Below are 26,244 nucleotides of genomic sequence, written 5' to 3'. Positions count from 1 at the left end.
CAAGAGCTGCATGAGGCACACTCAGATGAGGGACCGTGCACATTTCTACAGCCCCAGTGTCTCCTGGGCTGTGATGGCAGGTGGACCTCAGAGGATAAAGTCATACCGACCGATTCACCCACTCAAATGAAAGGGCTGTTTTAAATGGGAAAAATTCACCCATTGGTTTTTAAGTTGTTTATATTATAATTTAGGGGTTGTAGAGAAAAAAAGCCCTGCTTTTATTTTAACAAAACTTCCATATCAGCTGAGACTGTCCGCCCATGTGGGGGAAGCCCCCGGGTCTGTGGCTGGAGGTGGAGGCCCCAGCCCTGGTCCCACATGGGCCTGGCTCCGTGTGGCTCACCTCGGCCATGTCATCACCCCTCCCTGTGGAATAGAATAAGGTTGGAGTGGAAAACGAGTCCTGTGGCTCTGTCAGGGGAGGGGGGTGAAGCTAGGGTCACTGTGGCTCTGCCCCGTTAGCCTTGCAGTCTTGCGACCTGTGTAGGAAATACGTGCCTGTGTGCAGCTCACACACGCAGATCTGTCACTCAGAACACACTGGGGTGTCATGTCGTGTGACTGGAAGGGCCCGAGCCCCTTGGGGACGCCCTCCCAATAGCCTGCACCCGGGGAGGGGAGCGCCCACCTGCCTGGGCATTGTGGTGGTTTCGTCACAGCAGGTTCAGAGTGTCTCAGCAGACGGGGAGGGGGCCCACCTTGCAGCGGATAGGCTGAGCCTGTGAGCCCCCTTCACCTCTGGGTGCGTTACATGCTCAGGGCTGAGTGACAGTAGGCTTTGCCCATGAAGTCTCTCTTCACTCCCTGCGCTTCTGCACCCCGTGGCATTATATTGTATTAAACTTCTCCCTGTACCTCCGCTGAGTCTAAACATCTGTTACTTTGAAAACATTTTTAGGAGATGAAGCATAGACATGGGTAGGTTACGAGTGACGGTCAGCCTGTAGGGGGGTGTGGGCGGGAGGGAGATGCAGTCGCTGGGACACGGGCAGAGTGCCTCCCCCGGGAGGGCGGGCCAGCAGCCGAGCCTAGGGGCAGGGCTGTGCTGCTCCCCGGGAGCTGGGCCTGCAGCTCCGGTGCCCGCAGAGCGGAGCAGTGCCCGGTCACAGCCCACCGCCGTGGTGGGCACCCTTCCCATGTAGTCGCTCACTCTTGCCCCTCGCCTGTGGCCGCAGGGGAGGAGAACCACATGGGCTGGTTCTGCGTGGAGGACGACGGGAACGAGATCCGAAGGGAGCGACACCCTCTTCTCGTGGGACACGTGCCAGTGACAGTGGCCAAGCAGCAGGAGCTCAAGGTGACAGTGACAGGGGGCCACCTTGTGTGGGACGGCAGCATCCTGTCCAGTCGGAGGCTGCCCGGCAGGCGGCGGGTTGTCCCTGGGCCCCTGCCTGCCTCAGGCCAGTGCGTCAGGCCGCCCCAGGGGTTGTCTTGGGGGTGCTCTGCAGGCCTCCCCTTGCACCCGCCGCCTCCATCCTTCAGCGTCTGTGTGGGTCACAGGCAGAGGCTGAACTTGAGTAAAGTGCCCACTGTGGCTGCAGCAAACCCATCGCAGGGCCAAGGTCTGTTCGTGTCCCTGAACTGTCACCTCGGGGTCTCTGGCAGGGCCCCTGGGGCTTCAGGGACATGTGGGTGTGTGCGAAACAAGGAAAGACTCCTCCCCCTCATTGCTGGCCTCTGGCCAACACTCAGACCTGCAGCCCAGGCTTCCCTGGGGGAACCCAGCCCCGGGAGAGGTGGGTGGACAGACAAGGGGGCCAAGTGGGCAGCACCACCCTGGCTCACCTGCCTCCACCCAGGGAGCCACACCGCATCCGGCACCCCTGCTCTGTGACACCTGTTTCTGGCCAGTGCCGGGGTCTGGGGGTAAAGTACTGGATGTGGAAACGGCTTGCTTAGGGGCTTCCTGCAAACATCTGATCTAGAGGGTGTCCTTGGACCTTCCCCTTTTCCTGTTGTCATTCTAATAAGTAATAACCTGGAGTTTGTGCAGCTGAATGCCAGAGCTTGTCCATTGAAGGAGGTACGTGTGCACACCTCCTGCCCCATTTGAATGTGGGTGCTTGATTTTCTCCCACTAGATTGAATGTGCTGCTTACAATCCTGAACCTTACCTGAATGATGAGACTCAGCCAGATTCATTGTCCACGGCTCACGGTTTCCTGTGGGTAAGACGTCTTTGTTTTCAATGCAAGTTCAAGAAGAATCAATATCCACAGTTAACGTGACGAGAAGTTACAGGGTAAATGTCGCTGTTAGCTGCCGGCGTGCCCGGGGTCGTGCTTGCAGACACGGAGGTCATGAAACGGGTCAGGGCCCTGGGCACTGTGGAAAAGATGTGCCGTCCTACGAAATAAAACACATCTTTTCTTTTTCATATAAAACTATACCAGACCAAATCCAGTCCCAAGACAACTAGCAACTAATGTGAGAATCTAAGTATTTCTTCAATTTTGGCCCTTGAATTGCATGAGCTGTTTTTCCTTCTATTGCTGGCTTTTTACATGGGGAACTTAGCAGTTAAAACGAATCAGTTCCAAATGAAATATTTGTGCTGCAACTGCAGTGGATATTTCTGGTTCGTGCCAAGTGGAGCTCACTGTCACGCAGCCATGGGGCTTCTTGCGCCCCGTCCTGGGAACCCCAGGACCCTCCTGGCATGCCCCAGCCGTCTCCAGCCCTGGCCGCTGCCCCCGAGCTGGGGGACATGGCAGACGGTCTGCTCAGGCCAAGAGCTGCGGAGGGGCAGGCGGCTCCCCGGGGCTTCCCAGCCCGGGAGAGTTCCCGTCAGCCGGCCGGACTGGCCGCCCCTCCCGGCCACACCCCTCTTCAGAGGCCAGCGCCAGCTGGGCAGTTGGGGTCCTTCCCCTGAAAGGCTGGCAGAGCAGGATGCTTATTTGTAATGTGGAAAAAAGCAGTCAGGATAAGGAGCGTCACAGCATTTCCAGAACTGGTGGGAGGAGAAAGAACCTGCGACCATGGCCACCCCAACCAAGCCGAGCTTTCCCAGGGGCTGCATGCCCTTCATATCAGCCAGTCAGGCCCTCCCCAGGACTCAGTTAATGCAAGTGTCAGTTGGGACGTGACCTTTGCTGAGCGTCACTGAGTGACCAGCTAATAGAGGCTCACAGATACTGTCAGCACAAAGCCAGCACTTGCCACGTCACACAGTGGATGCGCAGCTTCCGTACCGCCTCATTCTCTGCTGTCTTAGGGGCAGCCTGTTAGACATGATGCTAGGTCATTTAAAATGGGTATTAGTCTGCTTTTTTTAGATTCTGTGTATGAATAGGCCTTTCCCATTGAGTAGTGCCAGGTTCGGGGTTTTTAAAGGATAAAAACATGATTCCTAAGAAAACCAAAACTAAGTTCTTGTTATTAGCATTAGAAGAAGAGATAACCCAGTCACAGGCTGGAAGGGAGAGGGGCCACGTGGGCAGCTAGTCAACGCGTTGTTCGGCCCTTTAAGCGTGTGGGTCCTCCCGTGAGAGTCGAATCTGTCTTTCCCGTGACTGCCGGGTTCCCATGTACCCCATGCAGCAGCGGGTCCGTTTCCCTAACTCTGTGACTCTGATGCAGATCGGAAGTTGTACCAGTCAGATGGGTCAGATCTCCATCGTCTCATTTCAAAGTGGCAACCCCAAAGTCATCGAGTGCTTCAACGTGGAGTCTCGTATCCTGTGCATGGTGCACGTGCCGTCGGAGCTGAGCCCCGGCGAGCCCGGCGCCCCCTCGGAGCCCACAGCTGCAGCCATGAGGGCGCGGGGCGTGCCCACCATCTGCCTGGGGACCGAGGAGGGCAGGTGAGGCCCCACACTTCACTGGTGTCACTGGGGGCGGGGAGCCAGCAGCGAGGGAAGGGTGCTCCCCTCAGGCCCACACGGGATCCTAGGGTTGCTATGGTGGACAGCAGGGAAACCGTTCGGGAGCTGGCAGAGGCGAGTGGAAGCTGGGCTCTTGCCGGGCCTGTGGCAGTCCTGTGCCCCTTGGCTTCAGAACCTGCAGGGCCACCCTGTGCGCTGACTGAGCCCAAGGGAAAGTGAAGGCCGCCGTGCGCAGGACCTCAGGGTGCACGGGAAGTGCGGAAGCTCGCTTGTGACCCAGAATTTCTCTCTGAATGCGAAGGACAGATGGAAGTGGCCGCCATCCACAGGGCAGCACGCGGCGGGGTGGGGGTGGCAGGCAGGGCGGCGGCAGGCGTGAGGAGCGGCCCCGCCCGCCCCAGCCTAGCAGGCTGCCTTCCTCTTGCAGCATCTCCGTCTACAAGAGCAGCCACGGCTCCAAGAAGGCGCGGCTGCAGCACTTCTTCACCCCCGAGCGGCGCACGGTCATGAGCCTGGCCTGCACGCCCCGCCGCCTGTATGCCGGCCTCGTCAGCGGGGCGGTGGCCGTCTACAGCAAGGCGCAAGGTAACGGTCCTGGCGGGTCAGCATGTGTCCCCTGGCCCGAGGCACGTGTAGTGTGCGAAACAGGGCACTCGTGCGCGCCAGCCGCGGGTCAGGCTCGGGCACCGTGGCGCGTCTGGGTCTCTGGTCCAGGCCGGTCAGTTTGCGTTCCGACGGTCATGCCGTGTGGCGTGTGCCCCTCCTCTGCCACCTCGGCCAGCCTGGGCAGCCCAGATCCACTCGCTTCCGGTGGTTTTCCTGCTGCTCCGGGAGCATGAAATATCATGGGATTTATTAGCAATTTGAAGTTTGAAAAACTACAGTAATTTCAGTTTGGTCTGGCAAATTTCCTGAGTTGATTTGGAATATTTTGTCCATTTCTTCCAGTGCTATGAACCTATTCAGGGTTTATTTTTATTCATTTAATTTGGAGTGGCTGAGCCTTTTTCCCCCCCGCTTCATGGAGATAGGACTGACATATCACGCTGCGTAAGTTTAGAGTGTAGCCCGTGTTGATTCAGTAAATGCGTGTATTGTGGGGTGTTCGCCATGCTGTCAGCTAGTGTTCCCATGAGTCACATAGTCATTCACTTCTTGGGGTGAGAACAGTTAAGGTGTACTTACCACTTAGAAATATATGCCACTGTGCTGTGCATTAGGTCCCAGGACATGGCTTCTCGTTGCAGTCCGTGCCCACAAAGCCACCCCCCGCCCTCGTCCCCAGCCACTGGGAACCCGTCCCACCACGTTTCTGTGGCTTTGGCCCTCCTGGGTCCCATAGAGAGGTGAGATCACGGTGTCTGTGGCGACTTGCCCTCTTGGTCCCTCCCCATTGCTTCAGGTGGCAGCATTTCCTTTGCCAGGGCTGCACATTAGCCACAGCATTCAGGTGCCACATCTCCTCTACCCACTCACCCGTCAGTGGGCCTCAGCTTTCCCCCATGTCTTGGTTATTGTAAATGATGGTGCAGTGAACATAGGGGTGCATATATCTTTTTGAGTTAGTGTTTTCATTTTTGTATAAAAACCCAGAAGTGGAATTGCTGGGTTCTATGGTATTCCTGTTTTTTGTTTTTGGAGGAATTTGCCTACCATCTTCCCCAGTGGCTGCACCAGTTCACATTCCCACCAGCAGTGTGGGAGGCTCCCTTTTCTCCACATCCTTGCCAGCACTTGTTATTTCTTATCTTTTGGGTGGCGGCCATTCTGACGGGTGTGAGGTGGTATCTCTCTGGTTTTGACTTGCGTTCCCCTGATGAGCAGCGGCATGGAGCACCTTTTCGTGTGCCTCTGGGCACCTGTGTGTCTTTGGAATGGTGTCCCTTCACTGCTGTTTTGTCCTCGGAGGTGGGAGGACTTGGCTGCAGACCTTCCAAAGAGAGAAATGCTGCTTCTCAGCCACGCACTACAGCAAGTCTTTGACTTTTTAGGCAGTCGGAAATCTGGAATTCTGTGGGAAGTTTCGAGATTTTTAAGTGTTATATCAAAGTGAATTGGCATGTGTTGCGTGGCTCTGGTGTACGCAGCCTGAGAACTCAGCCCGGGAGTGGAAACCCCAAGAAGTTATCATGAGAGGGGCTGCTCATCGACTTCAGCTGGTGCACACGTCCCAGTGGCCGGGGCCCCCACCTTCTGGAGGGTTCTGTGGGAGGGTGTGGGGCATAGGATCTGTAGAAAGAGCGACCTAGGTGCTCAGAAAACAAACTACTGGAAGTTAATCCTTAACCGAAGTCAGTGTCTGAAGCGGGTCCATCTTTGATCTTTGAGTTCTTCTCAGAGGAAACAGCAGCGTCAGCATCATAGGTGCCCAGGGCCCGAGTCCTGGGCAGGTGGCATCAGGTGGTCCAGGACTCAGAAACCTGCCCCCCCAATCCTGTGTGGACCCTGGGGTGGTGGGCGTGCACCCACGCTGAGCCCCTGTTCCCATCACAGTGGAGATCCGAGGGTCAGGTGTTGTGAGTTTCTATGAGAACGTCTGCACACGTGAGCATGAGCTTGTGTGTGCACATGTGTGTGTGCCTGTGTATGTGTGCATGCATGTGTACACACGTGTGCCTCTGTGAGTGTGTGTGTGCGTGGGTGTTTAGCCACACTGTGGTGCACTGGCTCCAGGGCAGGTCTTACCAGTGACGAGCGGGTCACTGTCCCCTGGGCTGTAGTCCTGCAGTGTCTGTTAGCCTCTTAGCAACAGAAAGTTTCCATTGAATCTGGGTTATAACTTAAAAGGATGCCACAAAACTCAGAACTTGCCTGGTCACCTAGTGACCGAGCACCTCGGCAGGAGACAGCCACTTGTAAGTGGCTTTTGGATCAGAAGGCCCAGTGCCTGCAGCCAGAGCCGAGGAGCAGGGCGCCGTGCAGACCCCAGAGCCTGCCTCCTCCTGGGGCCCAGCCGTTCGGGGCCTTGATGGACCCACACACTCATGCTTGGAGGCTGCATGGCCTAATTCATGCTGCCTTTGAAAACTGAAGGATTGAATTACTCACTGGGTAATTACAACAGTCACTTTAAAATGTGCATTAAATATTGCGTTAAACAATTTTTTATTGCCACCCGAGTTGTCTGTTGACTCACACTTTATATGCAGTGTGATAAACCTCAACAGTGGATTACTGAAAATATTTTCAAACTGAAATATTTTATCCCTCTCTATGCTTCAGGAATGGGGCAAGTTCATCAAAAGAGAGAGAAGCCTTTTACCTCAATTTGTGTTTATTTTTGTAAATTCAGTGAACTTACAGTGTCTTCTCAGAGTTATCAAGGGCTATTCCTAAGCAAAAGCAGATGAAGGGGAGACTTAAGCATTTGCCCAGCTCTTCAGGGTGCAGGTCCTATGGTTGACGACTGGGTCACTTTATGTGAGCACCTGTCTGCCAGGCTCTGAGCCGTGCCCTACGTGCATCCTTATGAGGGTGTGTTGTGCGTGCAGGACAGGTGCCCGCGGCTGAGCTGGGGTCAGCACAGAGCCTGCTGGCCGAGGTGCTCCACGCTCGGTCACTGTGTTAGGTTGCCTTGTGGAAATGGTGCTGCTTCTGGGAAGAGACCAGGCTCAAGTGTAACCATTGAAATTACAGGTGACATCTGGTTGTCTTATTTAAAGTGATATGTGGTCCTTTCCCCAGTCCCTGTGCTCAGATGACTGAATTTGAAGGAAATAAAAAGAAATACTTTATTTTAAGATGGATCCTGGAATTCTGAACCTCATAAAGTCATCAAATTAGGCGTCCTGCCCGTGAGAAGCCTCCTGATGACGGAAGAAACGTTGTGGGCAGCCTCCGGAGGCCAGGCGTTCGCCATCAGTGTGGAGACTCATGCTGTAGAGGTGGGTGCTGTGGGCGGCTACACAGTGCGTAAAGGCGCATTTCAGAGCCGGTCCCCATGACCTTCCACAGCGGGAACCCAGACAGAGCCCTGCCTTCTGGATTCAGTTTAGAGAGATGAGATTTACTAGAAAATTCAGCTCACCACCTAGGTGGCAGGACGCTTTTTCATGGAATGATCATTCACAGTTTACCTGCTCATTAATAACAGACATCACTTCAAGAAATAAATTCTCTGTGAGCATTACAGCCAGTCTTCAAAGACACTTGGAAAATCAGCCTGTGTTCGAGGTGGCATTTCAAGTCAGGACGGCACACTGGTTGTGCGTTGAAGGACGCTGGGGCCTGGCTGCCGTCTCGGGGACAGACCTTCTGTCAGCCCCAGCTCTTTGCCCTGCTAGACCTTCCAGAGAAAACGGGTGTCCTTTGGGTCTGGCAGTCAGGGGATCCCTGGGGCCTCTGCAGGAGAGGCGGTGGGGAAGCCGGTAGGGCCTCGAGACCAGGGCCCGGGCAGCCTGCAGACTGGGGAGAGGGGCTGGTGAGAGCTTGGCTGAGAGCCCCTCCTCCCGCCAACCTTTTCCTTTTAGCTCTGGGTGAGGAGGCTTGTCCATGTTCTGGGGCTGAATGGGGCAGGGCCCCAAAGTGGGGGGACATGCTGGTGCAGGCCCAAGGGTGCTGGGCAGTGTGGCAGGCATGCCCTTGGGCCCCCCTTCCCATGGAGCCGAGACCGGGGAGTGGGAGGGGCCGGAAATGGACCAGGGCCAGCGTGACCCGGAGCCCGACCCTGTCCCAGCCTCCCTGTCAGCACTGGGGTGTCTCCAGAGCCCACCTGCTCCATGCTCACTATAGCATGCTCCTCCTCTGGGCACCTGGCGTGTAGGCAGGGATAGAGCTACCTCCCGCTAGGATGTTTCTCCCCTACCCGGCGTGTCGTGGTTTGGAGTAGAGGCCAGCAAGGGTGCCGTGAGGGACTCCGGGGGCTGCAGGTGGCCCTCTGCAGGCAGGACGATCACACAGCCTGGTCCCAGCATGCGGGCGGGGAGCCGCTCCTGACGACTGCAGCCTGGCACATGCCATGCTCCACACACCGCACTCTCCTTCTTCCCAGAACCAGCTGGAGGCCCACCAGGAGGAAGGCATGGTGGTCTCACACATGGCCATTGCTGGCGTGGGCGTGTGGATCGCCTTCACCTCAGGGTCCATGCTCCGCCTGTTTCACACGGAGACACTGAGGCATCTCCAGGACATCAACATCGCCACCCTTGTGCACCACCTGCTGCCAGGTAACAGGGCTGGCGAAGGAGGGCGCAGCCTGCCCACAGTATTTTGGGGCCAGGGGGCACCGGGAAGTGGAGGGCGAGCTCTTCACTCAGGGAGAGTTAGTAGCGAAGGCTGAGCGAGACCAGGCGCCCAGAGCTGATGCCCGTTTGCTGACTTCATACGCTTGACAGTGCTTGTGTCCTGCGGGTCAGTGAGGCGGGGAACCTTAGGAAGTAGCCGGGCCAGTGTAGCAGTGAGATGAGCTCATCAAAATCCTTTACAAGTTCAACACAAATTACATTTGGATGGGGACCTGGCATACATTTGTTTATTTATTTTTAACCATTCTTCAAAGGTCGTGGGACCCAGGTGGGGCAGGTGGGAGGTGCTTGTTCTGGTGGCTGGGCGCTAGCTGGCGGCCGGCGGCACTGGTGCAGGTGTCTGTAGCTCACACAGAAGGTGCCGGAGGAAGGCTCACCGTTGATGGCACGCTGAGGCTCGGGAGTCCTAGAGGGGCTGGCCTTTGACAGGGAAGACACTGGTCCTGGGAGGGGGTGAAGTGGGCAGGGAGGGAGGGAGAGGGGAGCAGAGGCCAGCGGCCCAGGCCCAGCCCGGGGGCACCGGGTGACTGAGGACCCCTGTATCTGGGAAGGTGAGTGACAGCTGTTCTTCTGTTTTATTTTTTAACATCTTTACTGAGATATCACTGATGTGTAAATGTCTGTATTTAATACATATATAGAGTTTGATAACACATACATGGTGAAGGGTCCACCACGGTCAGGCCGGATGACACCCCTACCACCTCCTGGTCACCGTGAGCGCACATGTGTGTGTGTGTGTGTGTGTGTGGAGGGGACTCTGGGGCTCACGGCACAGAGCACGCCTGCAACGCTGTACGGTGGTTCTGTCTGCGGGAGCACAGAGCCTTCCCTGACGTAGACACTTACCTTCAGGAAACCACTGTGGTTTGGGCCTCCCGTGTCCACGCCCTCGGGGGACTTGTGTCCTCTGTTGCTGGTGCTGGTGGACACCTTTGCAGCCGTGATCTGTCGTGGTGGTTGGGAAGAGGCCAGGCCCAGTGTGCACACCCCTCCTGCCAGTGTGTGGCTGCACACTCACAAGTCCATCCAGGAGGGGAGGTGATGGAGCTGCGGTGGGCCCCAGCCCTGCTGCCCCCAGGCCGCCCGCCCCAAGGTGGTTCCTGAGTCCTCACAGGCCAGCCCCAGCAGTGCCAAGGGACCGGGACCCTCGGCCCCCAGTGGCGATGCTGCCGCCCTTCTTCCTGCCTCTAAAGGCCTTGCGGGAGGCCCTCCCCACATTGCTGGTGGCGGCCTTCCTGGCTGCTTTGACAGCCTCCAGTTAGCACCCCGTTGTTTGTTCCTTGTGCATGGTTGGTGACCACAGATCCACGTGGGCTCTCTGCAGAGAGGGGGGCTGTGGCACCTGGCACAGGGGCCTGATGCCCGCACCCGCCGGGGCCTATCTCTGCCGGCCTCACTCCCTCTGCCCCTCCCCCACAGGCCTCTGTCTTGACTTTATTCCTGTGCAAATTACTGGGCCTCTTTTCCAGGGAGAGCAAGCCCTGAGTCCCATGCAGAGTGGGCGGGGTGCCTTCAGTCGGCCTGTGCCCTCTTGCACATGGGTATCACATTTGAAATGCATCTAAGTTCACCAATACTTGGGGGCATTCTGTGCTTACCTGCAGGTCTTTGCCCCCATGGCTTGGTGGGCTAGGAGAAGGCTGGGAAATTTAGAGTAGAATTCAGGTCCTCTCGGACAGTGGTCCTCGAATACCATCCCTGGAAAAGTGAAATCTGAAATCAGTTTGACTTCCTTGGCATTTTGGGATTTAGAGGACAGGAAGGCCAAAGAGTCCTTTCTTCCCATTGTTCCCGAATCCGCAGGCCGGAGGCTTGTTGATCAGCGTCACTTCGCTGTCTTCTGCATGTTCACACTGCATGTGGGCACACTGAATGGGAGGGTGTGGGCCGGGGTCGCCCACTGGACACTTCCCTCGGGGCCAGCCAGCACCTCCCTGGAGGCCGCAGCACCGTGCTCGCTGGCGACGGGACCGCCATTCAGCATGTGCTCGCGGCGGCTCCCAGGAGGGTCTTGTGGTGTGGTGTGGCAGTAATGCGTGGATCGCCCCCGTGTGCTGTCACTGGCACATCGGATCCCAGCAGGGCCGAGGGATGGGGACTTCCAAAAACAGAAAGAACAGAACAGAACAAAAAACCATCATACTGTGACTCACACCTTTATTGTTGAGTCAGTGAAACCTGAGTCTGTCCGCCTCTCTGAGCCCTTGGCACACTGTCCCCCGCAGCCGGGCCCGGGAGGCCTTTCCCCGGCACACACCGCAGAGCCGCCAGTCGGGCGCCTCGGCCACGCGGGGCTGATGTTCGGCTGCAGGGTCATAGGAGCCCCTCCAGGCCGCGTTCTCCCGGCGGGCCTCTGGCCCCACGCTGGGCGCGTCCCGTTCTCTGCTCGGTGCCGAGCTTTCACAGGCAGGGATTTTGACAGGAAGCAGCTCAGACTTGAGGCTAAGTGGCCTTTCTGTGTCTCGCTGAGTGAATGCATCACCTCCCGGGAGCCAAAACAAATAGGCGAAGTTTGGGTTTTTAAAAACTCGGTGTCACTTGTAGATACCACTGACCACATGGGGAGGGAGTTCGGCCAGTGACACCGGACCCGAGATCACTTACATGGAAGCAGCAAGAGCAGGGGGTGGGTCTCGTGCCCCCCGGCTCCGGCCGCCATCCTGGGTCCCGGGGCACCCAGCACCGGCCTTGCCCACCTCCTTTGGTCGCGTCTGCTCTGGGGCAAGCAGAGGCGCCTCCTGTGTAGGGTCCCCACCACACTTTGAAGGCTGGTGTGCCCTTCACCCACTCCCTCTGTTGTGTTTTTGGCAGATACTTGTGTAAAGCTGGGGGCCTTTCCTTGATATGTCTCAGCCCTGGGGCCGCACTGCTGACCAGAGCTGGCCTTCCTGTGGTCTGGGGGCAGCACTGGGCAGCGGCCGAGGCGGGGATGGTCCCTCTAAGTGTTCCTACCCCATTTAAAGCCTGGAGCTACCTGTGCCCTTTGTCCCCATGTCTGTCCTGCCCCCGTGGACATGGCGGGGAGGGCCCTTGGCATGGGCACAGCAGCCCAGAGACTGCGGGGCTCCAGTCATGTTCTCCTGGAAGATGTGGCCGGTGCCCCACACAGAATATCCCAACCTGGGCAGATGCGGGGTCACAGGTGACGGCAGGACCCGCTGTGCAGTCTGGCAGGTCTGAGCCCAGCCAGCGTGGCACCGTGCAAGGCCACCTCTCTCTCTCTGCCCAGGGCACCAGCGGCTCTGTGTGACCAGCCTGCTCGTCTGCCATGGCCTGCTGATGGTTGGCACCAGCCTGGGCGTTGTGGTGGCCCTGCCTGTGCCCCGCCTGCAGGGCGTCCCCAAGGTGACTGGTGAGTCCACCCCCCACCCTGCGGGCCTGTGCCTGGGCCCTGCCAGTCCTGTGAGCCCGCCGAGCTCTGTCATGCATCACCATCCCAGGACCTGCTTGAACTGTGTGGAGGGTTTTTCTTTTCTTAGTGTACCACACAGACGGTGCCTGCTAATTTGAACCACCCATTCATGCTTTTGTTTTCTTGCTGCTTATGTTAGTGGCCCAGGGAGAGTCTTACCCCAAAACGTGTTTTATGTTACCATTATTGTTCCCTATTAGTTTCTGTCCTTAGATAATTTTGCTCAATGAAAGTGGATGTTTTTAATACTTTATATAGCAAAGTGGGAAGCCTGGCACCTGAAAAGGCCCCCCTGGGCTTTTCTGCACTGTTGGCACGAGTTAAGGTGGCGTGGCCTTTTCAGAAAGAGGTTTGGCCTTATGGACCTTGAGCCTGAACGTGCTTATGTGCCCGGAATCAGCATTTCCATTTCAGGATCTGGCTGTGGGAGGCAGCCACACCTGTGAAGAAAGCACAGTACAGAATGATATTTTCGTGGCATTCAGGTTTCAGTAGCACAAAGCGGGAAACAAATGTTCAAAATTAAGGGTAGGGAAATGTTTGAGAAAATGGTCTTATTGCCATTTTGGAATATAATGCAGCCAGTAGCAGTGATGTTCATGGAGAACTCTGACTAGTACGGAGCACTGTTACGTCCGTAAGTTAAGTGAACTGAGATCTTACTGATTCCATGATACCAGCTACATGGGGCAAGAACTCTGAGAGGAAAGGATTTGTGGGAAACCCACCGAAATGTCTGTAGACCTTCTGTCTCTGCACCTGCTTCCTGATGTCGGCACAGAATACCTGCCCACATCTTCAGGCGCTCTTCCCTCCCCAGCGGCGCCAGCCCCTCTGGGGGTGTGTCCAGGGGGCGCATCTCTGGTGTGTGGGAGGCACACAGGTCCGCCCTCCCCGGCGATGCTGCCGTGTCTTCCCGGACTGTGGGGCTGATCTCCCCTCCACAGCCGCGCCTGCCCCTGACCAGCAGCACCTCTGGCAGCAGGGCCTCTCGCCGTGGCCAGAGAATCCTGTAATGTAGTTTGCTTTGGCCAAAGTGGGAAGGTGAGCGCAGGGCCTTGTTCAGCCCCAGAGCGTTTGTGAGGAGGGCGCATGCTTCCCACAGCCACGCCACACCCCTGTGACCCGACATCGGGGTCCAGGCATTCTGGGGCTCCCTGTGACCCGACATCGGGGTCCGGGCATTCTGGGGCACCTGGGTTTTATAAAGACCCAAAGGTAGTTTCTCCCATGTGCTCATGGGTCAGGGGATGATTTTAAAACTCAATTCACATCACTTTACTGAAAAGTAAGTTGCCACGTTAATTAAAACCACAAACTAATTCATTCTAAACCACAGAGCTCCTTTGTAATGAAAAATGGTGGGAAGCCACTGGCAGTTTAGGCATCTTGTTCCCAAACTAAACATCTTTCAGGCATTCAACTTTTTGAATCAAGATTTAGGAAAATTAATATATTTCCTAAGAGCCCGTGAGAATGCATTTAAGCAGAGAACAGGAAAAGAGCCATTTTAATACTTTACAAGTATGGTGGGCCTCTTAGAGCCGAGGTGCTGCCGATGAGGACCTGGGGTCACATGTCAGCCCGTCGTTTCCTAAGCTTTCTTGGAATTAACTAAAAGCCCGTGAGGCTGCGATCATGGAGCAGTTCTCACTTCCCTGTCGCTCGTGTGGGAGCTTTGTCTGCGGTCCCGTCCTGTGGGAGGCGGGAGGCGCTGGGCACCACGGGGTGCCCACCGGGCACGTCCACTGACAGGCTTCCGGGCGGTTCCTTCCAGGAAGAGGCATGGTCTCCTACCACGCGCACCACGGGCCTGTCAAGTTCCTGGTCACAGCCACAGCCATCCTCAGGACCGACCAGGACAAGCCCAGGGACAGCCCAGCGCCCGGCGCAGACCCCCCGGATGGAGACGATAAGGCGGCGCTCCCCCGTGAGGGAGCCGGGCCCTGCGCGAGTCAGGGGGGCCCCGCCACCCAGCTCAGGGGCTCACAGGGCTCGTCCTCATCGGGGTCCCTGATACCAGTGCAGGGCTCCAGCTCCCTGGAGCCCAGGTCGGAGGGGAGCGCCACCCACGACCTCCTGCGGCACCCTGATGTCCCGCCAGGCAGGGGCCGGCGAGCCCGCAGGGCGAAGGCCAGCTCTGTGCTGGTGGCGTGCGGGGGCCAGGGCCACCGGCGGGTGAGCAGGAAGGCCAGGCCGCAGCGCCCGGAGGAGCTGGCCTCCTCCATCATGGTCTGGCAGATCCCGCTGCTGAACGTATGAGTCCCTCGGCCGACCTGAGCGATTCAGGCCGCGTCTACACAGTTCGGGAAAAGTCCAAAACCGTGTTTGGGGAAGAAACGTGCAATGTCGCAGCGGTGCGTGCTCCTACCATTCGGCTCCTTCTGTCCTGAGCACAGTAGGGGACACATGCTCCGGGGAGGGCGTGATATGGAAGCACGTTGGCGGGGCCTGAAGCCCCGGGCTTGAAGCTCTCTGCGACCTCCGTTGCCATCTGCGTGAACGGGCGTGCCGTGGGCACGCTCCTGTACCGCTTGCTGAGAATCTGCAGACTAAGAATTTGTGAGAAAAAATAGGTCATATTCAGTAGTGTAGGAAATTTATTAATGATTCTTAAAACAATTTTACTTGATTCAGACTCACTGCTTCTATTTATATTGTATATCTTTTAATTCCAGGATAGAAATTGTAACAATGAAGAAAGCCAGGTAAACATACCAGTCCAGGTGGTGGTATTTGCTTTCTGAAGTGCATCTGGGTTTTCCAAAGTGGTATAATGTGTGTAGTGTATATTTTAACAAGGTAGTATTTTTATATGGCCTTTTTCTATTAAAACATTAACAGTTAATGTTTTAGTCAATATATTACTTGTAACATTTCACAAATAATGTTTGCTTTGAACCAAAATGCTCAATACCTGTGAATATTTACACTCAAGTGTCAAGGCCAAAATATCTTCCCTTCTCAGAGTAAGTAGCCTTAATGTCTGTGTCAGGAATGTGTATGCTTCAGCTTTGTAGGGACGGCACAGAAAGTGTCTTGGTGGATTCTTCCATCAGTATCTTCCGGAGCGCTGTCTGACCAGAGCACTGTTTTTGACATGCCTTCCAAACGACTCCTGGTGCTCCGCAGTGTGGGTGCCCCATTGCTGGTAGGGGGACACAGGCCAAGGGAGGTGACACAGGACCGGCACAACCTGTCACTCAGCCGTGTCTTCTGCAAACTTGCAAGCTTGTACTCTGATGCATAGAGCCAGCTGTGCGAGTCATCCGTGCCTCCTGTCATGACCAGTGTGTTCATGTTTCGATGTTCTACTCACTGGCTGGATAAAAGCAAAAACCTGATGCAGGCATTCACCGGAAATACATTTTTCAGCACTTTATAAATGACTAAAACTGCTAATTTTATGATTTAGCCAAATGTTTTCCAAGCTGCATAGATATCCCAGCCCCGGGTGAGTCCTACCTCCCCATGCTTTCTTAAACTGTTAGCTGCCCTCATATTTCATAAATAAAGTATTTTTATTTAAACACAGTATTACGAGTAGGGGGCAGTGGCTCCGGAGGGTAGGGGGATGTCTGATGGGGCCTGTCAAGTTCAGCTCCACTGTCTGCTTTGGGAGTTGGCCTCATTCCGGAGGTGGTAGCGATGTAAGGAAAAGAAGGCCTTGAATTTAAGAAACCTGCAGGGGTCGGGTGGTCAGAGCAGATGGATGCCTCGTTTGCTGGGACCTGAGGGCAGTGGCCGGGCTGCAGCTGGTGAGAGCTGAGGGGCTGCTTGGGGCTGCTGCAGCCACCCAGTACGTCCAGCCCCTGGGAGGCCTGGGCTCTGTGGGAGCAGGACGGACTCTTGGTGGGGAGGCTGGGGGCAGGAGTAGCCACTCATCCACACCCCAGGTTCCTGGGACACAGACCTGCAGCAGAAGGAGGGACATCAGCATCGTCAAGGCCCTGCAGGCAGCTGCACTTAGAGGCCACAGATGTGCTTGCATGGGGTGACTTCCCAGGCCCTGCAGGAGTGAGCGCGGCCCTGCTGGGCTCTAACCAGCTGTTCAGTGGCCGCTGGCCCTCCTAGTAGGGGAGTAATTCCCGGGCCCGGCCCTGCTGAGGGTCTGCCTGGCGGGCTGGGAGGCCAAGCTCCACACCCTCACTCCCGGTTCCAGGGCCCTGGCCTGAGCTGGCGGGTCCACGTGCCTTGACCTGGGGTTGGCACTGGGCATCCTGGAGCTTCCTGGTACAGACACCAAACCACAGGCTGGGTGAGTTTTGGCCAGCACGGTGGATGACACGTGAGCCCATCCATATTGGAATCCTAACTCCTGAAGTGACAGTGTTGGGAGGTGATTGGCTCAGAGCGGGGAGGGTGCATGTACATGTGTGTGAGCGTGAATGTGCATGTGTCTCTTGCCATCAGCCCCACCCAGGCGTGCCCCACCATCTCCTCTCCCATCGGGCATCTGGCCCCACGTACACACTGCCCCCAACACTAGCCAGCGGGGCTGTTCAGCCTGTCCGTTCTGTGTCCACCATGTGGTGGCAGCTGGCAGCCCCTGGGCCTGGGTCTGGCCACCCTCTGCTCTCCTGTGCTCTCCAAGGAGCCTGGGAAAGAACTGCCTCTGGGGAGCAGTTGGGGAATTTGTGGTGTCTGAGAGCTCTGGGGGAGAAGGGACCTCCTGCAGCCCCCCTGGGCCCAGACACCACGTCGGTCCCTGCCACGGGGTCGCGGCTCCCCCTCACTGTCTTGTTTCTGCCCAGGATGTGCCGAGTCTGCAGCTGAGTCAGCCGATGGCAGAGCCGAGGCGGGAATTGGCACTGGCGTCCCTTCCTCTGCCCCGAGGGCTGAGAGCCTGCCACTGCCAAGCCCCCAAAGCCCAGGAGCTGGCAACCCCTGGGGGCCACTGGCCGCTGGAGGGGTCTCCTCACCCACACTGCAGGGTCCAGGCCTGAAGGCTGCTGGGGTGCCAGCCGCGAGGTCTTTTAAGACAACCATGGTGGTGGCTGGCCTCCCGTTCTGCGGGTGAGGACGCTGTGGCTCGGAGTCAAGGGACCTTGACACAGGTGACTCAGCCAGGGTGGGGGGCAGTGAGGCCGGCTGTCAGGTGCGCTGAGCCCTCATGTGGTGCCAGCCCACAGCCAGGAGCCACCAGAGTCAGGGTGATGGGTGGGAACCACAGGGGTGGAGGGAGGCGAGGCGTGGCTGGCATGTGTAACGGCGCCTCTGGACCCGGCCAGGGCATCAAGCAAACAGAGGCCTGGACGTGGACACCACGCAGAGCCGGTGAGTTCGTGCTGTCCACAAGCTTTTCCACAGTGACGGTGGCACATTGCCAGTGACAGGGCCCTGTGGGCTGCCACCACGTAAGGTCTGCAGAGTTTCCACAAGCCCTGGCTCACACAGACCGCCCTGTCTGGAGGGTCTGCAGCTGAGCCCTGTAGAGCTGCTGACCGTGGGTGACGCTGTGTTTCATGTTCTAGAATGCCACCCGGGCTGATGGCAAAAGCCCAGGGCCCGAGGGGAGCGGGGACTCGGCCCACCTGAGATGCAGGGGCGGAAGGCGTGTGCTTTCGGTCGCGTGACCTGGGTCCCCGCCAGCCCTGCTTGGGTAAGTCGCCTGGGATACAACATTTGAACACAGAGCTCAGGGTAACCGGGGAAGAGGACGCAGCAGTGTGAGCCGCCCCCAGCCATGGACGGCGAGGAGCTGCAGAGGCAGCACCGTGTGTGGCTCCGGCTAAGTAAGTAACGGAGGAATCATTTTAATTTTTTTCTGCTCATCAAAAAATAAGTGCTTGCCTCTTTTTTGGTGCCTAACTTACGGGATTACTGTTCTGTCCCTAGTTCAGTGGTTCTCATCCAGGGGTGATTTGCTCTCCTGCCAGGGATATTTGGCAACCTCTGGAGACACTGTCATGTGGGGAGTGTGGAGGGTGTGGGGGCCAGGGACGCAGCTAGGACAGCTAGACACCCGCAGGAGCGACAGCTGGACACCCAGGTTCCTATTAGAGAACCAGTTCATTTCATTCCATTCTACTCCACTGAAAATCAGCTGCATGACTTCTTTCTTGGTGTCAACACATGTTTCTCCTGCTCTGTTCTCAGGTGTCCTGCACGGATGTCCGTCTGTCTGGTTTAGCACTGCTATTCTAATTTGAATATAAAAATACTTTGTTCAGGTCATGAAATGGAGCCTTTTGTATGGACCAACAAGTTTGCACAGTGGCAATCAGCCAATATTCAGACACCATTATATTTATCTTTGGGCAAGATAATATATAATGGTTGATTTATAGCCTAGAGAGGATTTGGATTCATCTCAGCAGAGAGAGGAACTCCTGCTGGCCAGGGACATCCTAACACCTTATTTTAGGCAAGTTCCATGTACGCACATCCAGACGCACACAAATGGTCTTCTGCACAAAGATGCACAGTGGACTCCATGGGTCAATTCCTCAAAGGACAGAGGCCTGCTAGCTCGATTTCGTGGACCCCAGGGACATGGCTGGCCGTCTGTGAGCCTCCAGGAGGTGCTGAGCCCGGGACAAATCTCGCTGCTGGAAGTTGGTGGCCAGAGCACCGTTCTCAGCTGCCCTCCTGGGGTGGGGAGTCCAAGTCTGCAGTCTGAACAGTTCCGTTCGGAAACCCGGGAGAGGGGCTGGGGACACAGGCCCAGCACGGGTGGTGGTGGCCGCCTGTCCTGTCCACATTCAGCAGGTTATTAACAGCTTCCCTCTGGACCTGTCATGTGGGCTGCCGTCCAAGATTATTCTGCTATCCTGTGATTTTCTCAGTTCTTACTCAGATATTTGTGCTCTTTGGACAAACATGTGTCATGTGCTTGCGGGTCCAGGTCTGTCTGGGTGGTGGAGGCACAGACTGGAGGAAGGCAGTGGCCTCAGTGACTCTGCGGGCACTGAATGGTGGCCCCAAGTGGTCCACGCCCCAGTTCCCGGGTGTGGGAAGACGTCACCTTATGACGGAAAAGGGACTTTGCAGGTGTCACTCGTTAGGGGTCTTGAGATGGAAGATGACCCTGGACTGTCTGGGCCGGCCAGTGTCACCACAGGGGCCCTTGTAAGACGAAGTAGCAGGGACAGAGGTGGAGACGTGAGGATAGAAACAGGTCAGAAAGGGAGACGGAGGGTGGGAGGGGGCTGAAGGTGCCATACTGCTGGCTCTGTGATGGAGGACAGCAGCAAGCCAGGAGCACCCCCAGGAGCGGGGAAAGCAAGGCCAGGGGGTCTCCCTGGAACCTCCAGAAGGGACCGGCCCTGCCGACACCAGAGTTTAGCTCAGTGCTGGACTCTGACCTACAGAACTGCAGTGAGTCTGTGCTGCTTTAAGCTCTGATTTAGGGCGGTTCGTCCCAGCAGCACAGAACGACAGACCTGGAGTGAAAAGCGACCTCTTACGCCCACAGGGACAGACCACCTCCAGGAGCGGCCAGGTGGGTGGAGAGGCAGCTGTGGGCAGGGGCGACCGCAGGAGGCGGCACACGCAGTTGCTTCGCACACACTTGTCCAGAGCGATCATGTGTACTTTTTCCTTCCAGTTACAAATGCAAGACAATCTACTTTCAAGGGGAAATAAAGAAAAGGCACCACAAAGAGAACAATGAGGTAGCGGTGGCTGCCTCTCGTTTCCCAGGCATGCATGGCCCGAATCCATGGGTTGAAGCCCAGCCCCTGGGGGTGGTGTTTGCGGGTGGGGCCTTGGGGCAGTGATGGCCCCCGAGATGGCCCCCAGGCCTGGTGGGCAGAGGCTTGAGCTGCTCTGCCTGTGTGGGTGCAGTGGGCAGGTGCCGACCACAGGCCAGGAAGAGCCCTCCAACCGGGACGCAGCCAGACAGGCACCCAGATCACGGGCCTCCTGGCCTCCAGAACCCTGAGGAAGAGGGAAGGTATCTGTGGAGCTTCCCCAGGGCAGCCTGAGCTAAGGCAGGGTGCGGCGCAAATACCAGCCAGGGGCACTGCCCACCCGCACCCTGGGAGTGGCCCAGCACCGCTGTAAACACGAGGTCAGGAGCACCACCCCCTCCCCGATGGCTGGGCTCAATACGGAGGCCATCACGGGGGATGTAGTGTCTCCAAACGCGCCTTCCTGGCACTCCCGAGTCCCAGAGCGCAGCAGGACAGATGCGTCTGGTAGAGACAAAAAGGTTCTCCTGGCAGCTGACATCTCCCCGTGTATTTATTGGGAATAGTTCAGTGCGTTTTCAGACATTTCGCCCCCTCTCCCAGACTAATTTTTCACAAATGCATTGCCTAATTCCACAGTCCTACCTGGTCTGGAAACGCAGGGGCCGGGGAGGGCCCGCCTGCACCCACCGGGCGCTGTGGCCTTCTCGAGGACAGGCCAGCCGCACGGTCAGCTCCAGGAGCCTGTGGGCCACTGCCCTCCACAGACCTCCAGCCAGTCCTGACTGAGCAGCATGCGAAACCGCGTAGCAGGTTGACAGACTGGTTTATGCCGGGTTACCACTAAGGAGATGGCTTTTGAATTTTATATGTCATTTAAAAATGTTCTTTCTCTAGCAATTCAGTTTTACAGTATCTTGAAAAGGTCAGTCCATAATGGATTGAAATTTTTAAAAAATGAACTGATTGATGACAACAGACAGTTTGAAAAGTGCTCCTTGTAGAGAACACACAAAACCTCTGTGTCTGTTCCCAGGGTGGCCGTGGCAGAATGCACACTTGGGGCTTTGATGACAGACATTTATGCTCTCCCAGCTCTGGCAGCCAGAAGTCCGGAGATGCAGGTGGGTCAGGGCCATGCTCCTTGAAGGCTGGGGGCGGGGAGGGTCCTGCCTGCCCCTTCCAGCTGCTGGGGTGTGCCTGCGTCCACGGCGGTCCTGGGCTTGTGGCCACACCCCTCCCGTCTGTCTGCACTGCATGTGGTTTCCGTGCATGTGTGTCTGTACCTGAATCCCCTCTTCCTATAAGGACACTGGTCGTATTGTGTTAGGGCCCCCTCAGTGGCCTCACTTTAACTTGGAGACCTTCATAAGGACCCATCTCCACATAAGGTCACATTCTCAGGTCCTGGGGTTAGGACTCCATCATATCTTTTTTTGGGGGGAAGGTAGGGGGACCCATTTCAACCAACCAGAACCGTTACATTGGGGTTAACCAAAATATACTACCAGATAAAGCATTCTTACTTGGTTTATACTTTTGGGAATTACTATTTAGACCTTTACTATGTAAAGATGACTTGAAAGATTGAAAACCTTTTGCCGCCACACACATCAGCGGTGAGGTCGGTAACGCCAGGCACAGTTTGGTTTGGAGTTTTGTCTTGTTTCACCTTGCGCGTCATCAAAGCCATTGATGATACTCTTTACTTGGTGGCAGCGATGTGATTGAGAACAGACTTTGTTGACAAGGCGAGCCTGGCTCCGGGGCCCCCCATGTAGCAGCAGCAGCCGTGCCCCTCCTGCTGCGTCCTGGAGCCCCCGGCGAGGCCATGAGGTTCCTGTAGGGAAGCTTGCCTGGGCCCACCGTCTGCAGCAGGGGTCTTGAGCAGTGATGTTTCAGGACAGGACTCGTCCCACAGCGACGCCCGCGCTGATTTAGTGGGGCACAAACCGTCAAGAGATGCACGGCGCACTGGGCAACTTAAGCTCAGAACTTAGGTCTTTAAATCATACCATAAAATAGTTTCACGGTGGGGTCAGTGAGATGAAGCTGTCAAGAGGTACGAGGACTCCAATCTCACTTTCAACACACTGACTCCAGTTGTATATGAAATAGGGGCTTTATGCTCCTGAGCCTCTTGCTCTCACACTGAAGCACGGAGTCATTCATTCCTTCGGGAAGTCTGTTTTGCTGTGAACACGAACAAGGGCTGTGTGTTTAGGATTCCAGCTCCACGTCAGGCCAAAGGAAAGTGACCTTAAACTCTGAGATTAGGTATCCTCAACTGTAAAGTGGGGACAGTCTCCATACCCCAGAGTCACCCTTAGGCATGTATCTGCCTTTATCTTTTACAAAACTATACACACACTTAACAGAGATACATGACAAATTTATGTGAAATCATATTTAATTGCTGATAACCTGCCCCAACATTATGAACACATACCTTGAAAATACTTAAAAATGAATTTTTATTCCTTTTCCAGAGAGAAGGTTTTACTAGAATCGACACTAACAAACTTAATGGCCATTTAGTGATTGCAATATTTACTCACCTGGCAAGAATTTATTGCCTCCTGGTAGCTTGTATTCTCTTGGAGGAAAATACACACAGCACCCACACTCTCCTCTGGAGAACCAGAGGAGACCGACGTCCAGTCCGAGAAGCACGTCCTGAGCCCTGCACCACACAGTGCTGGCCCCAGCAGGGGCAAAGGGGAGTCAGGACCGCGGCCAGTATGTGTGCATGACTAAGAGGCCCTAGTCAGCGGCCATTCAGAGTGGCAGGGACATACTCCTTTCTGGGCATAACGTTCTTAGGCTCTGGCTCATATGATACTTGGGAAAACACAGACTGCAGGAAAGGAGCTTCACAGCTTCGCCATTCTAAGCAGCAGCTTACAGAGGAATGCAAATGCCCCGGAGTTCTCAGAGCTGAGGAGTTCAGGTTGGGGCCGGTGCATTTGAGAGGGTGCTCTGGGGAAAATGCTCTCCTGTCTACAATGTGGCTAGAATTCTTAAATGAAATGGAATATTGTTTCCACACCCACACACAGATACCCTAATTAATTTTGCATGCCAAGAGGCTCAAAGTACTTTGTAGCGATTGGAACAGTTCCTGACAGCTTCTGAAATTTAACTGCTTTTTTTTGGAAGGTGGGGAGTGCATGAACTCTGATGGGCTAGAAAAAGCTGCGGGGAAGTGATCTGTTACCTGGTATTAGCACATGCAGGAACGCAGCCCGCATCCTAGCAGGGCTCCTAACAAGTGACTGACCTGTTCTTGTCTAAGTAGTGGCTGTGCACAATGACAATACTCCCGGGGCACACAGAACTGGGGGGGGTACAAATATCCCCAGACCCCAAGTCCCCCAGAGGCTCAGTGCTCACATTGCAAGTGGCAGGTGTGAGCAGCCCTGCCTACTGCACATCCCCTCACCAATCCATGAGGGAGGGACAGACACATCCCCATTTCACAGGAGAGGACCATGCGGCCCAGAGAGCGTGAGGGCCTTGTCCAAAATTACCAGACTTGCAAAGGGTGAAGCTGGTGTTGGAAATCCCATCCAAGCTGCAAAGCTGGGGACCCCCACCGCTCCATGCAGATTCCAGGTGGAGTTCGGAGCTCCCGCTAGCTCGGAACCAGGTCACTGGACTCAGCCTTCAGGAGGCCGTAAATCAGCACACCCTGGACAGTCTGTGAGTTTCATTTATATCTTTCGGGTGTGTTACACGGTGATGTACTGGTGTACCTCTTCAAGTCCCCCATGTGTGATTTAGGTGGTTCTGAGTGGTGCCACACTTAAATAGCAAAGTATTATTATTGAAATGGATGTTATTTAATATTAAAGGTAGGTCCTCCTTAACATTATTATAACCCAGGCTCCATTTCAGGAACTCTAGAGGTTCCGTTAGTTCAAATAAACTCACCAAACATGTGGAATGTTCCTCTGCATTATCCACTGATCATATTGGGGCCATAGTACATTTTTTAAGATAAAACATCTAAAGGCTGGAAAGATGGGTTCTTCATTCTCATCTATTAGATGGTGTATGGTTTGAATATTTTAAGTTAATTCATTTTTAACATTTTGTTATCATTAATATACAATCACATGAGCAACAATGTGGTTACTAGATTCCCCCCATTATCAAGTCCCCGCCACACACCCCATTACAGTCACTGTCCATCAATGTAGTAAGATGCTATAGAGTCACTGCTTGTCTTCTCTGTGCTATACTGCTTTCCCCATGCCTCCCCTACATTATGTGTGCTAATCATAAGGCCCCTTATTCCCTTTATCCCCTAAGTTAATTCATTTTTTTCATTCATTCACCAAACACTGAGAACCTGGTGTATGCCAAGCATTGTAAAATCCAGTGGGAAGAAAAGTTTGGTATGAAATACGACCTCAATCTCTGGAAGCTTGCAGAACAGTAAAGAAGACAGGCCAGGGCTTCCAGGTCAACAGTTCCAATTTGGGAAAGCTTCTGGCCACGGGAGGCTTATCCACAAAGGTGGGCAGGGGCCCCATGAGGCTATGAAGCCTGGGTCAGCCTAAAGCTTCTCTTGAATGGGGGGCTGAGTGGAAGCACTGCAGAGAGGTGAGTGTGAGCTGCACTCCGGGCGTCTTTTAGCGGGTGGTGTGGGGTGAACCAGGTAAGAGCAGTCTCTGTGTGAAGGTAAACAAAAGATCCCAGTAGACTAGGAATATTTCTGGAGTCAACTGAACACAATAAAAGTGGAGCATGATGGGAATTATTTCAGCTCCCAAGTTTCTGCTGGAGTTGGCAGATACTTTTTTGGAAATTATATCCCGTAGTATCTGCCTCCAATCCTGATGTAAGGTATCCTACTTGGCAACGAACGAGGTTTTCCTAAGCGTGTTCCCAGGGTATTAGCTTGAGTCCCGAAATCGGAAAGGTTCACAGCATATTTACTGGCAAAGACTGTGAAAGCAAAACTTGAAACAGAAAAAAGGAACGGCTCGGGATCCCTGTGCCTGTGGAATCTAACCACCATTGTTTTGCACAAAACCTCTAGCACTCACCGCGGGGCGCGTCCCCTAGACCTGACGGCAGGGAGCAGGCGCGGGGGCCCGAGCGGCTGCGGCCGGGGGAGGGTCCTAGCCGGGGTCTCCCTGCGCGCCGGCCCCGCTCCAGGACCCGCAGGTCTCAGGGCTCCGGCCAGTTGGCGCTCTGAACGGGTCTCGTTCCGGCCCACCGGGAGCCCGGCCACAGGCTGTGCGCCACGGACTGTGTCCCCCGCGGTGCCCTTCCCCGGAGCGGGGGGGCGCGGCCGGGGGCTCGCTCCCTCCCGGGCGCAGGCTCCGGGGCGCCCCTCCCGCGGCCGCCGTGCGTGCCCGCGCCGCGCCTGCGCCCCCACCGGCGGGGATCCGGGGCCGAGCAGGCTGGGCTCTGAGGCGCTGCGCCGGGCACCCCTCCGCGGGCCGCTGGGGCCTGGCTGCCCCGGGGACCCGGCCGCGCGCTCCGGCTCCAGGTCCCTCGCTCCGGGGCGCGCTCCTCGCGGCGGCGGGGCCGCCAGGACGCGGTGAGTGCGGGCCCGGGGCGGGGGCTCCAGGCGCGCGGGAGCAGCCGGGGCCTCGCGGGCTCGCACAGGTGCGCGGAGGGCGCCCCCAGCCCCGCGCGCTCCCACAGGTGCGCGGGAAGAGGCACGCGCGCTGGAGGCACCCCGGCGGGCTGCGCGGCCCGGGCTCGGGCGGGCTCCGGGCGGAGGCGAGGCGCGGAGCGGCGAGGTAGGGCCGAGCCTCGGGGCGGGGCGGGGCCCGGGGGGAAGCCTGCGGGCGGTGGGCTGGGGCCCCGTCCTGCACCGGACGCCCACGTGGGGGCCGGGCGGACCTTCAGGGACTCCCGGGGCCTGCGAGGGGGCGGCGGGCTGCTGCGCTGCGCCCTGGGGGCCCTTCCGAAACGACCGCCCCCGGCAGCCCTGGGCGCCGCGGCCACCAGCCGCCCGCCGACCCCTGTCCCCTCGTCGCCGCCCGGGCGAGTGTGCCCTGGGGAGGCGCCTGGGCGTCCCGGCCGCGTTTGGGGCCGCGGGCTCCTCCTTCCAAGGGGCAGGCGGGGCCTGTGCCTGCCCTGCGCGGCTCGGAGCTGCCCCGGCC

The 26,244-nt window shown here is 56.4% G+C and overlaps 1 protein-coding gene across 5 annotated transcripts in view; it reads left to right on the top strand.

Moving 5' to 3' along the window:
- ARHGEF10 (Rho guanine nucleotide exchange factor 10) overlaps positions 1-16,019 on the top strand; it is an 80,801-nt gene extending 64,782 nt beyond the window's left edge. For all 5 annotated transcript variants that reach the window (XM_073219241.1, XM_073219240.1, XM_073219238.1 and 2 more), the window contains 8 exons: positions 1,179-1,300; positions 2,085-2,171; positions 3,583-3,806; positions 4,255-4,412; positions 7,569-7,711; positions 8,818-8,992; positions 12,303-12,425; positions 14,263-16,019. In XM_073219241.1, coding sequence (XP_073075342.1) covers positions 1,179-1,300; positions 2,085-2,171; positions 3,583-3,806; positions 4,255-4,412; positions 7,569-7,711; positions 8,818-8,992; positions 12,303-12,425; positions 14,263-14,747 — 1,517 coding nt within the window. In that variant the 3' untranslated portion in view covers positions 14,748-16,019. The remainder of the gene's footprint in view (positions 1-1,178; positions 1,301-2,084; positions 2,172-3,582; positions 3,807-4,254; positions 4,413-7,568; positions 7,712-8,817; positions 8,993-12,302; positions 12,426-14,262) is intronic.
- Positions 16,020-26,244: the final 10,225 nt, after the last annotated feature.

This window comes from Manis javanica, chromosome 12 (genome assembly GCF_040802235.1).
Source record: "Manis javanica isolate MJ-LG chromosome 12, MJ_LKY, whole genome shotgun sequence".
Lineage (NCBI taxonomy): Eukaryota > Metazoa > Chordata > Mammalia > Pholidota > Manidae > Manis > Manis javanica.
This window is presented reverse-complemented; position numbering and strand designations above follow the sequence as displayed.